Source organism: Hibiscus syriacus, unplaced genomic scaffold (genome assembly GCF_006381635.1).
Source record: "Hibiscus syriacus cultivar Baekdansim isolate YM2019G1 unplaced genomic scaffold, ASM638163v2 tig00110260_pilon, whole genome shotgun sequence".
Lineage (NCBI taxonomy): Eukaryota > Viridiplantae > Streptophyta > Magnoliopsida > Malvales > Malvaceae > Hibiscus > Hibiscus syriacus.
In genome coordinates, this window is record NW_024062651.1 from 987,176 (window position 1) to 1,004,925 (window position 17,750).

General features: G+C 33.3%; 2 protein-coding genes across 2 annotated transcripts; one reads left to right on the forward strand and one right to left on the reverse strand.

Moving 5' to 3' along the window:
• Nucleotides 1-679: 679 nt before the first annotated feature.
• Nucleotides 680-2,213, reverse strand: LOC120115255 (GDSL esterase/lipase At5g22810-like). Its single transcript, XM_039136008.1, has 5 exons — nucleotides 1,961-2,213; nucleotides 1,738-1,868; nucleotides 1,430-1,663; nucleotides 930-1,185; nucleotides 680-831 (listed from the first exon to the last, which is right to left on the reverse strand). Exons 1-5 carry the CDS (start codon nucleotides 2,205-2,207, stop codon nucleotides 680-682), a joined length of 1,020 nt encoding a protein of 339 aa, XP_038991939.1. The 5' UTR covers nucleotides 2,208-2,213.
• A 10,756-nt stretch (nucleotides 2,214-12,969) lies between these two features.
• LOC120115291 (UDP-D-apiose/UDP-D-xylose synthase 2-like) lies at nucleotides 12,970-17,084 on the forward strand. Its single transcript, XM_039136028.1, has 9 exons — nucleotides 12,970-13,512; nucleotides 13,807-13,899; nucleotides 14,120-14,227; nucleotides 15,897-16,011; nucleotides 16,093-16,226; nucleotides 16,341-16,442; nucleotides 16,532-16,624; nucleotides 16,740-16,875; nucleotides 16,963-17,084. The coding sequence occupies exons 1-9, from the start codon at nucleotides 13,243-13,245 to the stop codon at nucleotides 17,073-17,075; spliced, it is 1,164 nt and encodes a 387-aa protein (XP_038991959.1). The 5' UTR covers nucleotides 12,970-13,242; the 3' UTR covers nucleotides 17,076-17,084.
• Nucleotides 17,085-17,750: the final 666 nt, after the last annotated feature.

The window sequence follows — 17,750 nt, forward strand, 5'->3', positions numbered from 1 at the left end:
GGCTATATAATTCCATTTATCAGTGTAGACAATTTCATAATCAGGTAGTTGTGACTTGTTCCTAGTGAGACACTGACGCCTGATATAGCTCATTGTTATTGCTGCTTGCACTTTCTTTTTGCTTATGCGAACTTGGTTATGTCACGTTACTGGCCACACATTTAATTTCTTCATATTGCAGATCTGATACTTCTAAATAATCATTCTTGGGAAACCGAACATGCAAGTCCATGAATCATTCATTCAACTTTTGCAGGAAGAGGTGAATTGTAACAGAATAGTTTAGGTGTCCTTTCTTATCTTTCGAACCAATTAATTGATGCTTTATGAGGTACATAACCATTAAACCTCATAATATATTTACACTATATATTCCTAAAATTAATAGTTGAGAAGGAAATCTAGTATTTGAGTGTCATACCTGGGCCAAATAAAAGAAATATGTTTTCATTTATTGTGTGACGGAATTGGATTATTACATACTAATTAGAACTTGTGAGACAAAAGGAAAATCACAGGTTCTAATTAGAACTCGTTCATTTTCCATTCATGATTCAAGTAATAAAAACAGATGAAAATGGCAACATAGGAACATTAGAGTTGAACCAAACCCTTTATGAGCAACATTGTTTTCTTCATTAGAAGATGAGAGAAATTCCACTGGTCAACAAGTCATCAGCTAAAATCTTGTTTGCAGCCTCCGATGGATGAAATCCATCCCAAAAACATATTCTGATGCATTTGCACAAGTTCCAATGGATTTGGGATTGCAAAATATTGATGTTTCCAGTAAACCGGTTCCGCAACAGGCCTTTCTTGCTTCTGCAAAACCTGTTCAATCATTGCTTAAATTATCAGTGCCTTGTCTAGAAAACTTTTAGATTCAAATAAAGTAGAAAAAAGTAAGTACTAAAGAAATGATGTTGTACTGTTGTCAGACGGCTTAGTTACAAGGTTGTATAGAGGTTGGTAGATGTCAAAGACAACCAATTTAAGGTCGGAAAACTTTTTCTGTAGCTTTTGAGTTGTTGCATTGAGTTTGTTATTGAAAGAAACTGCATTGCTATTTAACTTAGCCACACACTCGTTGCTATCTTCTCCAAACACCTCTATGGCTACTGGCAAGCATCCCAACGGTGGCAACGTTGACACTCCAACTTTCCTTGCTCCTAGCTCATATAGGTTCTGTCAAAAAACTTTTGAAATTAAACCAACTTGTATATTTACCAAATAAAAGCATATCCTGAGGCTTCATATTTTTTGAGCTTTCTTATCTTCTGTGTTGATTGTGTTTTCGAACACTTTTCGTACAATGTATGCAACTATGGAAGTGTTCTTCAGGGTTAGATTATTTTGGAATTTCATGTTTTAAAGACTTTGACATAACAAATTTTAGCTTTTGATTGAGGAGAAAGTGAGTAAGAGAAACCTGCACGAAGTTGGCGTAGGATTCGATGAGAATATCCGAGAATTGGTCTGGTGTATAGAACTTGTATAATAGAGGATTAATGTAGTAGTTCTGAAGAAAATCACTACTGCCTGAACTGATAAGGTAGACTCCATCCAATATTATTGAAGAAGCATTAGATTTCCCTGCAATGGCCACCAGTAAATTCTGATACTCCTTGTAGTTCTCTAGTTGCTTACTCAATGACAGTGTATGCTGCAAAAAAGAAAAGGATAGATATCAAAAGTCTATAAAAAAGAATCATAGATCTTTGTTTCATTTTTGCATACATATAAAGTTGCTGCAGTCTCATAATAACCAGAAGAAGCTGATGCAAAATTGGCTCCAATCAACAGATTATTTCCTTCAGCCTCTTCACTGAGATAAGCTGGTGGGTAGTCGGTGAAGCCAATGTTCTCAGCTGTGTTTAAAAACAATAAAACAAAAGCCATTTAGAGGATGAAATAAGTATAAAAATGAGAAACAAATTCAAAGTTGTTCTATGAGCAAAACCAGTGAAATCTGAGGCTAATTTTCCATTGCAGAATCTTCTGGTTGGTTTGCGATTCACAAAATCCCTCCCATAAGGAGGAAAGTCTGCTTTTATTATAGTTTTGAGGTCGTTGTTGTTTCCGGCATCGACAACCGAGTCTCCGAATATGAACATGGCAGGAACAAGGGGCTGTCCATTAGTCATTGCGACAACAAACCCAAATAGAATAAATAGAGCCATGAGAGAGCTTGAAACCTTAATTTCCATAGTCTGTTTGAGAGGGCTTGGAAATGATAACTATGCATTTATGAAATGGGATGAAGTTCAGTATGTATACACTTTGTTGCTTCAATATTTTATGATTGGAATTTGTATTAAAGAAGAATGTTTAGTTACTCTAAATCCTAATCACAAGTATTTTATTACTTTTTTTACTATTGCAGGTGAGTTAACATGTGCTAGTCTTGGAATAATTTGAGCTAGGATTTGCTGAGACTATTAGCTAAGTCTTGGCATTCAAAATAACCAAAGAAATGGGCATTAGTTCCAACTAAATCCCCGTGGCGTGTCTTGAGGAGGTACATTTTAGGCCGTCTTAACTTATGCTACACCCTTTTCCATCATTTTGCCCAAAATTCACTGCTAAAATAATGGACCTTTCATTTACGAACATGTAAAGCCTAAATCTTGAGTAACCGACCTTTTGTTTTTACCTTATTTTGTATTGTGTGCCCTCCCATAAACTCATATCTGGCAGTTCCCCAATCACTTTCAAATACACAAACTCTCTTTTTAGGAGGCCTGCAGGAAATGCAACAAACCCCCATTGAAAAACAAACCATAGACCAAAACAAGAAGTGCGAACACAAGGCCAAAGCTATAACTAACCAATGCCTTGTTTTGTAAGGGCGTCCGTTTCAATGTTGCAACCTCGAGGAACATACCGTAGGATAGAATTCATAGATCGAACAGTACTGATCATATTTATCAACGTAGCAAACCACGCAAGTCTTGAGTCGGGATTGGATACCCAATTAACCACAGTATTGCTATCGCTCTCCACAAAAAGACGTAGGAAGGGTGGACTAAAGTCTGACGAAATAAGCTCAAGTTGTGCTTAACTGAGTATTTATGCTAGAACGGGCGGGCCTTGACCAATAGGTTCCAACTTCCAAGAACGTGCTCACGATCAGACCTTCATGGTTCCTAAACACGCCCCTAATTCCTCCTACTAAACCATTACTAAGCATAATAACATCCACATTCAATTTGATACATCCAACAAGGGTGTTTCCCCGCTATAGTTTCAAAGGCCTTGACACTTCTAAACAATTTCTCGACTACAACAGGGTTGACAAAAATGTCTTCCAATGAAACCAAGGCACACGATTGCAAAGCTTTAAACCAAGACGTTAATCTATACTTAGCAGTGAATAAGATCTGGTTCACGTCCAATTGACTTTTACAAAAAAACCATCTCGTTCCTAAAGATGCATGATGTCCACAACACAACGAAAGGAATAAGGTGCCAAAGGTGGTCAAAATGGTCTAGGAAACTAACCTCTTGTCAATGAAGGAGAAAGGCTTTTGGGTCTTCGTCTAACATAAGAGTACATCCCCAAGCGTTAGCAAAATGCATCCACATAGACCAAGAAATCTTGCACGAGAAAAGGAGGTGTGACACAGTCTCTAAATGGTTACCACAAAAGGTATAAGACAGGTCCACAATTGATGATAACCCTCTTTTAATATGCTCAACTTTAGGACTCTACTCATGACGAAAGGCTTCTTTGTAGCATTAAAATTGACTTTCTTTAGTGAGTTATAAGATGCCTATGATGAATTATATTTGAAATTTGAGACCATGAATTTAAAATATAGTAAATTGTTTTCTAAATTCAAAAATGAAAATGATTTTGTTTTGAAAGTTAAATTAGATCTTGAAAAATAAAATAAAATAAAATATTAAAAAATAATTTAGAGCTTTTGAAGTTTTTGCAAAAGAAAATCTTAATTTAAAGGTTCACCATGAAAGTTTATCAAAGAAAAGGAAAAAAAGAAATTATTTTTTAAAAATAATTCATCAAGATTAATAATGATAAAATGTTTATATTGTCATTATCATGATCACAATATACATATTTGACCTATTAAAAATAAAAAATCTTATAAAAGTATGGGTTCTTAAGGGTACTCGAGATATTGATACTAACCTTAAAGACCCAATGCTATTTGGGAACTCGAGAAATGTCAAGTCATTTGAAGGCTCTAGGCATACAAAAGAATGACGTGCAACCTCTAAACTTAATGTTTATTGATTTTATATTTTGGTTGCCTATTTAAGTTTATGCATGCATTATTATTGAACATGAATGATTACACGTTGTTTGTTATCTCATGTATGTTAAAAATATATTATGATGAATGCTTTTTTAAAGTTAAATAATTTTCTTTAATATTTTGTTCATTATAATGATTTTTGGTTTAGTTGTTTTGTTTTTTTAAATAATTTTATAATACTTTGACGCTAATTTAAATGTTTATGCATATTTTTTCATTTACAAATGATCTTTTTCTAATAATTTATATATATATTTAAATACATAATGTTTTAGTATGCCTTATGTATATAAGTTATAATGTTTCATTTCTTGATTTCGCATAAAGTATGTTAAACATGGATTTATTGAATTCATGTGCTACTAAAGCGTTTTCTCTTTTTTTTATTATTAAAATTTAATATTCTTTGAAGTGTCAAGGTTTCTGAGTTCAAATTCTTTATGGCATGCTTTTATTGAGGTGAAATTTTAATTTTTCAAATAAAATTTTTATTAAAATTTTAATTTACTCTCTATTGTTACTTTGAACCAATAAAGTGAATTATTTTTTATATAATAAAAAAAAGGAAAGAGACATGATTTGAAAAAAATTATATTTTAATGATATTTAAGGCGTTGCAAATTGATTCAACGTCAATGTTTTTAGTACTAAATCGACATTTGAATATAAACGAAGACTCGACTTGTAAAGTATAACTTATATTGTTTATCATATTTAAATTCATATATTAATATTCAGTTTAAATGATTATCAAATTTTAATAAAAAAATAAATATATAAATAATTATTTTATAATTTTTAATAATTAAAATATTTAATAAAATAATATTTTATAATCCTGAATCATTTGTATATTTTATCTAAAAAGAATAATAATAGTAGAAAATATAATAAGAAAGAGACAAGGTGAGTCTTCCTCAACTCACAAGGAAGGCACAGTAGATATTCTTTGAGAAATAAGGAAAAGTATTAAACAAAATTGGTTTTTCATTTTGAAATTATTAACCCACGTGACATGTGAGCCTCGGGAAAGACAGCTCATTATTGAGTAAGGCAGCCCCACTTGAATAGTGTCACACTGTAGTATACTGTATACAGCAATGACCACTCTTTTTATATATAAACAATATATTATTCACCGAGTAATATATATATATATATATAGGGATGAGCATGACACCCGAATTCGACGGTCAGATCGGGTTGAATTTTTTAAAATAATTCAAGTTTAGGTCGGATCGAGTTTTTAAAGGTGATTTTCGGGTCGGGTCGAATTCGAGTTTAGGATGAAAAATATCCGACCCTACCCGACTCGAAAAAATATAATTTTACTTTATATATTTAGGATTAATTACAATAATAACCAACTATATATTATATTTTCAATTAAATTACTTTTTTATTGAATAAAAATAATATTTTATTATTAGTTTGGGTTGGGTTAGATCGGATTTAGATTTTATCTCAAAAAGTCGGGTCAGATTCGAGTATATGATATATATTTTTCGGGTTGAGTCGGGTGAAGGGTATAAAATTTTTGAATAGAGTTGGATTGATCCAAAACCGACTCATGTTCATCCCTATATATATATATATATATATATATATATATATATATATATATATATATATATATATATATATATATATAAGTAAAATGTTTTACTATCAATATTTAATGCTATCTTTAATCAATAATTATAAATGCATAAAATTAAGGTCTAAATAAGTCTTTTTTTTATAATTTTAGAATTTAAAATTTATTTTTTGTGATATTAATTTTTTATTTTTTTCATTTAAAATTTTTGATTGATCTGCTAACTCAGATTCAACTTTATTATTAATTGTTGATCAAATAATTAATAATAAAATGTAAAATACGTTTCTAATGTTATATATATATATATTTATCAATTTAATTTTTAAAATAAAAATAATTAAAAATTATATCATTTAATAAATAATATTTTAAAAATATATTGTCCAATTTAGAGATGGTAATGGATCGGAGAATCCGATCCGATTAATAATCGAACCTCTAGATTAATTCAAGTTTCAATCCATGTCTAAATACATCATATTAGAGTTCGATTCAAATAAAATATCTAGAATCTGAATCCAAATTAAAAAAAATTCGTATCTAATTAACTATTTCTATTTTTTTAGGTGAGAGCTCAAACAAATGTCTTTGAAGAGAATAAATAGTTTCCATTTGAAAAAAATTCTAATGAATTTTAAATTTCAAGTAAATAATATATCATAATTTTTCTTTAATAAAAACACATTGTTTTGAAGGTCTACCATAGCAGTCGTGGACGCATCTAAGTCCAACGTTCGAAACAAGAGTCAGAGTACTGTAGCAGCCACACGAAAAGATTGAAAGAGGCTTGACAAATAAAAGTGAAGGTTAGAGTTAGGATGATAAACGACTCACCTAATATTTTTTAATCTACCATCCACTCACCACCCATGATAGATAAAAATTTTCAAATCCACACCCGCTCACGCGGTTACATTCTCAAATCTATTCCTACACCCACTACCCAACAGTAGATATACTCGGCTATACCCGTCTGATAGTTAGAGGTGTGCAAAAAAATCTGATTTGACCGATCCATCCGTTGACCCATTGATCCGATCAAAAAATTCAGATATCCGATCCGTTTTTCAATTTTCGAATAGTTCGGATCGGGTATTTGAAATTTTTTTCTCGAATTATCGAATCGGATACGGATCGATAAAAAATCATGTTCGGATTATTCGAAAACTCGAAAAAAAATTTGGGCTGTATTCGAAGACTAAAGGAGGTATTCACATAAGGCGTGGACATAACTTATTCATCCTGAGCTATCACATAATAAGTCTGCAATTAAGGCGTGGGTACGCCTTACCAGTCTGTACAACCCTAAATTAAGACTTGCTATATACGACGCCATCGTCTATAAACTTCAAAACCTCCATTGTTTTTGTGGATTTCATGTCTCCCACCTCTCCGTTTATAAACCACCAACCACACTACCATATTAAGCTAAACCATCTACCAGTAGTCATTATATGTCCTAATCATCTTCCTATATAAGCTCAAAACTTCAACAAACCATCAACGATAAGATTACAAATATTGGATAGACACCTAAACAAATCTATTCTTTGAGTTGTAAAAATATTATTGACACAACTTTTTCTGAGTTATTTAATCAGTCTCTTTGTAAAAAGCTTATACAAATCTAAGCAAATGATCCAGGATGCGTAAAATATAGCCCGATGTTTGGATCTTTACCTTTGCATTACCCCAATCCAAAAAAAGAAGATCAAATCTAAGTTGTATTGGTTTTGGGCTTTTTTCAAGATGTTTTTATTTTTCAATGCATAATTATACAAATTATAATGCATAAATTATTCATAATTTTCAAAATCAGCAGAATGTGTGAATGCACTTAAATTTAGAAGAATACCAAAATCGATATTTCAATATATGTACACATAATGTGTTTCTTAAAAATCAAAATCAATATACGAATGCTCTTAGATTCAGCAGAATATCAAATTCAAAAATAACATAGTATTGACTATTGACCTTGTATCTTGAACAGAACTAATAGGATTAGATCTGAAAATCGTAATATTCACCTTACGACAAATTAAAGCGGCCACAAACGACTTCGATGCAGCAAACAAGATTGGGGAAGGTGGTTTTGGATTTGTGTATAAGGTGACATACAACTCTACTACCCGCAGAGGAGACCTGAGTAAAGAAGATGAAGAAGGCGTACCTGAATGAGCTAGAGACTGGATTTTGAAACTTAGAGAAGAAAAACTACCAGAATATTGGCATAGTAACCAGCAAACAAAGCACGAGATGTTTGAAAGAAAAAAAATTGATTTATAAACTTATCCCTAATATTTGGTTAAATTATAAGTTATATCTTATACAATATTAAGATTTATAAATTAGTCTCTAAAATTATACCTAAATTCATAATGGTCCAAAATTTAATAGATATTTAGTGGACGAGCGAATGTGGGGCGGGCGGATGTGGGAGCGGATGCGGGGCGGGTAAGGTCTCAAACCATCACCCGCCCACTACCAGCGATGGATACCACTTTCTAAATCCACACCCGCCCACTATCCACTAAAGTTATACCCATCCTCGCCCCAATTGAAGCGGGTACGGTGCAGAATCCACGAAATTGTACCCTTTTGTCATCCCTAGCTAGAATTATGATTTTCACTTTTGAGTTTTTAACGAGTTTTTGGACCTTTTGGACTTATATTTTATTTTAAGACTTATAAATTTTAGATTTAATTCAGAGTAAGATATGGAACATATTCAGATTTTAATCGAATATGAATTTAAATCGAATTTAAATTTAGATTCGAATCATATCCTTTCATAATCCATACCCAACCTATCTCCTTTTAGGATTTGAAACTTTTTTTATTCGGATACAAATTTTTTAATCGAATTTGAATCATTTGCTGATCGAACCATATTTAGATCGAATTCAAATTAAATCACCATCTCTGGTTCAATTAAATTTTAATAGGCTTAATGTTTGAATTAATCCCTAACATATTAAAAGTAATGTGTGAATTTTGCTCAAATATATCATAAGATATATAAAATTTGATGTGTTGCAGACATACACATGAAGTTTTTTTTTTAATTTAATGTTAAAACACAATTTAAATGTATAATTTCTAAAGAAATATATTAATTTTAAGGATGATACTCATTTTATGATTACACTGATCATAATAGATTTGTTCTTAAGAGAGTAATTCTTTTACATGTGAATTATTTTGAATCAATCAATTTATTTATTTAATCAATACTAATATTACCGACCAAACAAATCTTATGGCATTAGTATCATGATGTTTGATTATAGTTTCAGAACTTACATATCATGGATTCATCTTTTATATAATAATATTGCTCAGTTATGGAATTATGTTAGCTCTGCCTTCTATTCTTGTGTTTCCCAATCGGATTTCTATCCTTGCATTCTTTGTTTGGGTGAGAAATTCTTTGGCCATCGTCGCTATATCCATGGTGTTCCGATGCAAGGTTATCGTTACCGGTATTATGCTAAACCTATTTTTCGACTAGGTGTTACAGGGTTATTCGCATCTAAATGGATTGTGCATGTTTCTATGCCCGAAGATTACCCTGTCAGCGACCCAAAGTATCTGTGTGGGCCTATACGGTGGCGCGTGGGTTTCAAACCTACGGGGCGGTGAAGGTCTATGGTTCCGAGATTCCAGGAAGCAATTTAGTTACGCTTCATACTATAATTCCTTGTGATAAAAACTTCAAAAGTTACGTGCAACCATGTAATTCTGAACTACTTTGGTCACTTTTATTAAGTTAGTAATTGGGGGAGTTTTTATTAGTCATGTTCAAGTCTACGGACATTTGACGAATATGTATGCAATAAACACACGGTCTAATAAAAATATTTTTTTTAATGATTAAGAGTTTTATGATTGAAATATGTATCCTATTAGGTCATGGGTTCTTTACATACGATGTTACGTAAGATGTTATAGCTATTATGCAAGTATACCTATCGTTCAAGTAATAAGGTGGTAGCTCAAAAGAACTACGAGTGTTAAATCCCACATGGAACTAAATATATTACAAAAGAGTTAAGAGTAGAAGAATGTTGGTTTGGTAACTAACAAACAAATAGCAAAACAAAAATACTAGGATAATGAGAGTAGGGGATGCTGCAACAAACAATAGAGCAATCAGACCAATATTGGACCTACAATGTTGTTTTACTTGACTTCTAGTAAAATGATTATGCTATAGTATTATAGTTATGAGCTATGCATCGATTAACACTTAAACTAAAGAATTAATTCTCATTAAAACCATTAACAGTTAACAATGCATAACAATTGGCATTGTATATCTCTATATAAATTAGTCTACTTTCATAAAACACCAGCGCTGGGGCAAAGATAGCATGTAATCTCAATAGCTTTTATATCTAAAAAATCGAGATTAACATACATAAAGATACAATTATCTCTAATAAAACATCTAATTAAAGCGTAGCTCATAAACATATAGTCTAAAACAAAAATCATAATTCAAGCAATGTTGAAAACATTTTGATGTTTTGATATAACAAATTAAGTGTAATTGAAGTTTAAGATTTTATAATAGTATATTCGATTAAATTATTTGAATATCAAAATATTACTCCAAGTTTTTCAAAGAACAATTTCAATCCTTACTAATGTGTAAAATTGTGTTTTAAACTTAAAATATTTTTGAAACAATTTTTACAAAGTATTTCGAACCAAAATCGAGCCAAAAATCAACTTTATAAAGGGATGTACCGATGTACTATTTGATGTATCGATGCACACCCTATTTCAAATGCATTTTGTGTACCGATGCATAGACCATGCATCAATGCACTCTTGAATTTATTGAAACATCGAATGCATTTTATGTACCGATGCACAGACCATGCATCGATGCACTCCTGGCTCTTTTGGAACATCGAATGTAATTAGTGTACCGATACACCCCTAGTGTACCGATGCACTAAGTCTTATAACGGTTGAAATATTTGAATTTTACACACAGTGTACCGATGCACCTTGAGTATGCATCGATGCACACACGCTTCCAACTATTTTATTAAATGATAATTACACAATAACGACTCTATTGACTTCACCAATGATCCCCAATGTTCAGAAGTGATCAAAGGTGTATTTAAACAAGCTGAGGAGCCATTGATCAATAACAATTGTGAAAGAAACAAAGAGAAAGCTTTAAACATCAAGTTTGAGCAATTCAAGCCTATTTTACATTCAATATTCATTTTGCTTTCAAGAACACCCTTTGTACTCAATTGTATTCATTCTTGAGTGTTCTTTCTTTGTTCTAGAATTGCGCAAACATATTGCCTTGTGAGGTTTTTCTGTAAGTTTGCAAAATTTGTATTGTTCTCTTTGGGAGAGAGTGTTCTCAAGAATTTGGGGTATAATTATTGAGGGAGTTGTAAGGTTACTCTTTGTCCTCAAAAGAAAGACAAATTAGTGAATTTGTGGAAAATTCTTAGTGTGGATAGCTAAGGTAGTGGACGTAGACTTTGGTTGAGAAAGTTGAACCACTCTAAATCACTGTGCAATTATTTTGCTATTTTCTGCAAAAGCTTTCACCAAAATGTTTATTGTCAATTCACCCCCTCTTGGCCGATTCGTCGATCGATTAACTCAACATGCAATTCATAGAACAACTTATGTTCGGTACCAAAACTAAAAAAAATGAATCATCCAACTTCACACATCAAAGTGTATTTCCCTTCTCAAGTAAATAACAAAAAGGTAAAGTTGAACCCCTACTGATCACCGTTGCTCACGACTGCTCCACTGTTGTTGGTACATTCCTCGACGATAGGATTAAGCTACCATCAAGGATCGAATGTGGTGAAAAGAAATGTAGAAGATGAAAAATTGATGATAATGGTGCAAGGTTCTCTTCTATTTACAGGTCAAGTGAATAGGCCCTCAACCAATGATTTTCTCCACATTTCAGGTGGTTCTAGATCCCTTGACAGCTGCCCTCTTCTCGATGTCCATTTCAAAAGGTTCCTCAAATTGCCTGATGAGTCACTTGCTATTGCACGATCTGATCAGCAATCTGGAGCCACATCGCTTCACAACATCTCTTGCAGCTTCATGCAATGCCACAACATCAACGTACCACATTTTACCATAAAACATTAAAATCAAGCGAACTTCCACCAACTTACTCTCTTGATGAAAATGATGAAAAATATATAAAAATGATCCTAATAATGCTAAAGTTCAAGCTTAACCTAGGGAAAAAGATCTTGAATGATAACTCTTTTGGAGAGTTATCACACCTCCAAACCTAAGTGTTTGCTTGTCCTCAAGAAACTACATGCATGATTATTAAAACTAACAACAATGCCATAGAAAAACATCTCAGGAAACCATTCAACAATTTTCTTCAATTTCATTTTTCAACCCTCAAAGACTTACTACAGCAATGCATACAACATGATTGATCTTAAACCAAGGAATGCAAATTTAACTTAGCAAATTCAAAATTCATAGAGTGCAGTAGTTTGAAGGCTAGGTGTATCCAGTCAATACTTAGCTAAGTTAAAAAAAATTATTCCCACTCAGTTAATGATTTTCAATGCTACAACAATCTGTTCGGATATAATGTTTGTGCTATTACCAGCTTTTCCAACTTATTCCATAAAACTATGTTGGAGCTATTACCAATTTTTCTAACTTATTTCTATTTTTTTTATTCTGCATCAACTGTAACATCTAATAATGATATGAGATTTAAATTTTAAAAATTTCTAACATCTCTAAGTATTGAGAACATACGCCTATAATGTTAAAAAGTTTCTATGAGTCCTAAATGGTTTCTAGAACATACACAGTATAAGGGTTTATTATCAGGCATCATCAAAATTTCCTTAAAGAAAATGACTTTATTTGATTTCCTTATACTAATCCTATAACATTACAAATGTATTTCCTGTATGCTAAAACAATGTAAAAACTACACAACATGCAATCTTAATCACAAAAGAAATATAACTCAAAACATAGACTAGACAATACACTTCCAAACCTAAGTGATGTGTTATCCTCAATGCATGCAAAAAAAAAAAAATCATGAGAAAGGGAGAACGATACTCCCCTAAGTTGGCTTTCACGGATTCTTTCGTGGGTTGATTGGGGTTGGGCAAACACATTGGCAGTGACTTTGGTTTTTGAAGAACTCTTCCGCTTTTGATATTGGCAATTTTCGTCGATAATTGGCGAAGCGGATTCCCTAAATAAACACACAGCAGAAGAATACCTCATTTCTCTCCATCCTCAAATCTCTCTTATAATTTCCTTTTGTCACTGCCGGCATTAGAAGATAGGACTCCGGTGTCTTTTGAAATGGCGACGGCGAGAATGGATCTGGACGGGAGGCCAATAAGGCTAATTACCATATGCATGATCGGAGCCGGAGGCTTCATTGGCTCTCACCTCTGCGAGAAATTGATGTCGGAGACGCCGCACAAGGTGCTTGCACTGGATGTTTACAATGACAAGATCAAGCACCTCCTCGACCCCGACTCTCTCCCTTGGGCTGGCCGTATCCAATTCCACCGACTTAACATCAAGCACGATTCTAGGCTCGAAGGCCTCATCAAGATGGCAGATCTCATAATTACTTCCATATCTTGCTTTTTTTCTGATAAAAATTGCCGGATTTCAAGGATATTTTGAATGATGATCTTTATTTGCGTCTAATTGCTTTCATTTTCTGTTTCTTAGTTTTTTCTTTGGATTTGATTTCGTAGGTTCAATTCTGTGTTTAATTTTTTTCTTTAGCTATTATGTCTCATTGCCGTTCAAAAGTTGTTTTTTCTGATTTATTTTATGTTTTATTGGTTTCAGGAAGTTTTTGCTTTATTTATGTTGATTAATTTAGTCGTTACTGTTTTTGTTACAATATAGACGATAAATCTTGCGGCGATCTGTACTCCGGCAGATTATAATACACGGCCACTTGACACGATTTACAGCAATTTTATTGATGCGCTTCCTGTGGTAAGCATCTCTTTTGATAACGGTTTCATTTTTTTTTCTTTCTAATTCGTTGATTGATATTGATGCGTGTGAGGATAGATTTGATAGGCATTTCTTTTATAACAGTTATCATTTTCTTTTCATATTTTAGTTAATTGATATTGATGTGAGTGAGGAGGGATTTGGTTGTTACTCATATTTCTGATATCAAAGTTACATTATTCTCGTGGTCTTTTGGTAGGTGAAATACTGCTCGGAGAATGATAAGCGTCTTATTCATTTATCTACTTGTGAAGTGTATGGTAAAACCATTCAAAGCTTTCTTCCCAAAGATTCTCCTCTCCGGCAGGTAACCTTTCGCTGTCTCTTCATCACTTGAATCCTTTAAAAGAAAGAAGCTATATATATAATTTGCTTTTAACTGGGTAACATGTTTGCTATAGTAAGGATCTGTTGGTGTTATAGTCTTGGTTTGCACCGAGGCGCAAAAGGTCTCTGGAGCCTAGGCGCAAGGCACAGACGCTCCTTTCGTATGCGAGGCTCATCGTTTGTATTATATAATATAAATCAAACTATTACTTTGACAACACACTAATACTTTCTAGTGCAAACACAACTACTCAAACTTGAATTTCTTAGAGAGAATAACACTTTTTTTTTACTAATGAAGAGTGACTATTTTGTAATTTATTGATAATTATAATGGAAGAGTAACTATTTTGCTTAACCTAGCTATCTCTTTTTTGTTCTTTTCAAGTGTCGTTTCTCCTTCTATACAGTTAGATGCATGCATCAGTCAAAATAGAGATGTGAGCTAGTTCCTTATCTAATTCAATGCATTTAATCCTATTGTTAAATGCAGCACGTCTAATTCAATGCATTTAATCCTACTGTTAAATGCAACACGTCTAATTCAATGCATTATCTTGCTGTTGAATGCAGCACCCTCATCACTCTTCACTATAAAATTCATTTGATAGTACTGATTCAAATATTGCTTTCATCTTCTTCTCTGCTATTTCAATACCCCTATATTCCTTTCCTCTCCTTTCCTTTGTCAAAATGTCGATTAAAAGATATAAACCCTAACCAGTGCTTACCAGCCACCACCAAAGGATTCAACCAAAGACAGATTTTGAAAGTTAGGGTTTTAACCCCAGAAGCTCCAAGGCGCTGCGCCCGGCACCTGGCGCCTAAAGCCCGGAGGAGCGCTTCTCTTGTATCTCGCCTCGCCTCAACCCAGGCCGGTGCCATCTTCAGTGCCTTGCTGCGCTTCGCGCCTAGGCGTGCCTTTTAAAACCAAGGTTATAGTTGTCTTTGAAATTTTACAATTTTCTGGGTCGGCAAACATTGGAAGTATTGGGGTTGGAAGAGGGAGGTTACATAGTTTTTGTTCAATGTTATAACAGTTTGTTGTAGAATTGAAATAATTGGTTCATGTTATGCCATTTTTGTAAGTTAGATTTCTTTTGTTTAAGATGTTTGGATGTTTTGTTTTTCCCAGAATGCCCTGCTTGTGAATCTTTTGAATGATGAATGATAGGCTAGAAGAGCCTCAACCCTCAAGCTTTGCAAATTGTTGATTTGCTGGTTTTAGTTCTAATTTTTGTTGATTATCAAATTTTTTGTGTGGTTTTAGCATACAACATTAGCTCTAGGAAGCTGTCTCGTGTTGGTTTAGTTGTAGTTGTAGGTGTGATAAATTTACAGGCCCTTGTAGAAGCCCTTTTCTTTATCCATTTACTTCATGAGAGAAAGGTTAAAATTATGTCCTTTTCTTTACTTAAATTTTGTTCTTAAGCGAGTTGTTTTTCTTAATGCACAGATTTAATGAATCTAATTTTAGAGATGCTGAAATTGGTTTAATAGTAATATTGTACTTCTTTTTCTCCTTTAAGCTTTTTAAGTTTCCTTTCGTGTATTGTTACTTTTTCCCTCTCGTATTCCGAGTTGAAGCTAATACGTTTTTTGTTTGTGAAGTTTAGAATCCTTGACGCATTTTGTGATTCATATTACAGGATCCTGCCTATCATGTTCTTAAGGAAGATACCTCACCCTGCATTTTTGGTTCTATTGAGAAGCAGAGATGGTCATATGCATGTGCTAAGCAATTGATTGAGAGGCTTATTTATGGTTAGTATCATTGCTAATGATCTGGAACCCGTTGAGATGCGTCAAACATGATTTACAAACTTATTTCCTCGTCTGTTCCAGCTGAGGGAGCAGAAAATGGCCTTGAGTTCACCATTGTGAGGCCTTTTAACTGGATTGGACCTATAATGGACTTCATTCCTGGCATTGACGGTCCAAGTGAGGGAGTTCCAAGAGTTTTAGCATGCTTTAGTAATGTATGTTGAACTTGTTTTACAGTTATAGAAAATATCCTAGAAGGCATCTGCAGTTTCTGTTTTTGGCATCATGAGTCTTAATTCTGATGACTATTTCCATTTTTTTATGGCCAGAATCTCCTTCGACTAGAGCCGCTTAAGCTTGTTGATGGTGGTCAGTCTCAGAGAACTTTTGTTTACACAAAGGATGCTATTGAAGCTGTTGTCTTGATGATTGTCCGAATTAATTCTTCTCTCCCTTTTCCTCATCCCTACATCGGCTCTACCAAAGAAAGTAACTAAACGAAATGTTGTCTTATGTACAGGAAAACCCAGACAGGGCCAATGGCCATATTTTCAATGTTGGCAACCCAAACAATGAAGTCACAGTTAGGCAACTCGCTGAAATGATGACTAAGGTAAAGCGCATAGTCGATGTTAACATTTTCAATGTTATTCATCTCATCATTTATGTTTATGGTGATGTATTGATTGTTTATAATTTGTAACTGTATACGTGGTCGGACTGTTAAGGTCTATACTAAGGTTAGTGGAGAACTTGCTCTGGAATCGCCTACAATTGATGTCAGCTCCAAGGAATTTTACGGCGAGGGGTACGATGATAGCGATAAGAAAATTCCGGACATGACCATAATAAACAAACAGCTTGGTATTTTCTTGCTTGCTTGATTATTCTCACGATCTCTAGTTTCTCAATAGAAGAATTCCGAGCCATCTAATTTTAACGTTGCATTAGGTTGGAACCCCAAGACATCACTTTGGGACTTGCTGGAATCTACACTGACCTACCAACACAGGACTTATGCTGAGGCTATTAAGAAAGCCATTGTAAAACCTACTGCATCCTGAGGAGACAAGATCCAAGCCAAAGGACACACATAAAATATGCTTTGTTCCCCAATGTTTCAGTTTCCTTTTTCTTTTAGGATCTCTTTAAATATATCTTAATTGTCTATTTTTGTTATGTCATATTTTTCGTCTTTGTTTTGGTAAATTACAATATTCATCAAAAACTTTCATTGAAAATATTTTCATTGAAAAAAAAAAGACCATGAAAATAAATTCAATATTTTCATTGAGTTTCTCAGTGGTCATACTCTGTGACTAAAGTTTTACTCTCGAATCCAATAACAATCACATCAGACTTGAAAATATTTTTCTGGATGGGTCCAACAAGGGATCTTCCTTGATCTTGAGTTGTAGGATCCCATATTGTTGGACTGAAACAAAAAGAGTCAACGACTTGATCAAATTTTGATCGTGATTTTGACAGTGGATGGAGACATCGATGACAATTAGAGTGCATGAGTAGGGTTTGTGAAATCATTTTTACTTGAAGAAGGGGTATGGTTACAAGTTCAAAACTCTTTTTTCCACCTAATATTGGATTGTTTGGAAAGCAGGAAAAAAGAGAACAAGAAGGCAACATGTTTCATTTCCATGGGTCGAAAATGAAGTTTGTGAGGCACTATGTATAAAGATAAAAATACGACTTAAATATTAGATTAGTATCAAGAATTCATT

Excerpts from the sequence above, each read along its gene's own strand:
- LOC120115255 (XM_039136008.1), bottom strand. The coding sequence starts at position 2,207 with ATGGAAATTAAGGTTTCAAGCTCTCTCATGGCTCTATTTATTCTATTT. Across the intron at positions 1,869-1,960 it reads ATTAGCCTCAGATTTCACTG|CTGAGAACATTGGCTTCACC; the intron begins GTTTTGCTCATA and ends TTTTAAACACAG. Across the intron at positions 832-929 it reads AACTAAGCCGTCTGACAACA|GTTTTGCAGAAGCAAGAAAG; the intron begins GTACAACATCAT and ends ATGATTGAACAG.
- LOC120115291 (XM_039136028.1), top strand. The coding sequence starts at position 13,243 with ATGGCGACGGCGAGAATGGATCTGGACGGGAGGCCAATAAGGCTAATT. Across the intron at positions 16,012-16,092 it reads GATTGAGAGGCTTATTTATG|CTGAGGGAGCAGAAAATGGC; the intron begins GTTAGTATCATT and ends CGTCTGTTCCAG. Across the intron at positions 16,625-16,739 it reads TCGCTGAAATGATGACTAAG|GTCTATACTAAGGTTAGTGG; the intron begins GTAAAGCGCATA and ends CGGACTGTTAAG.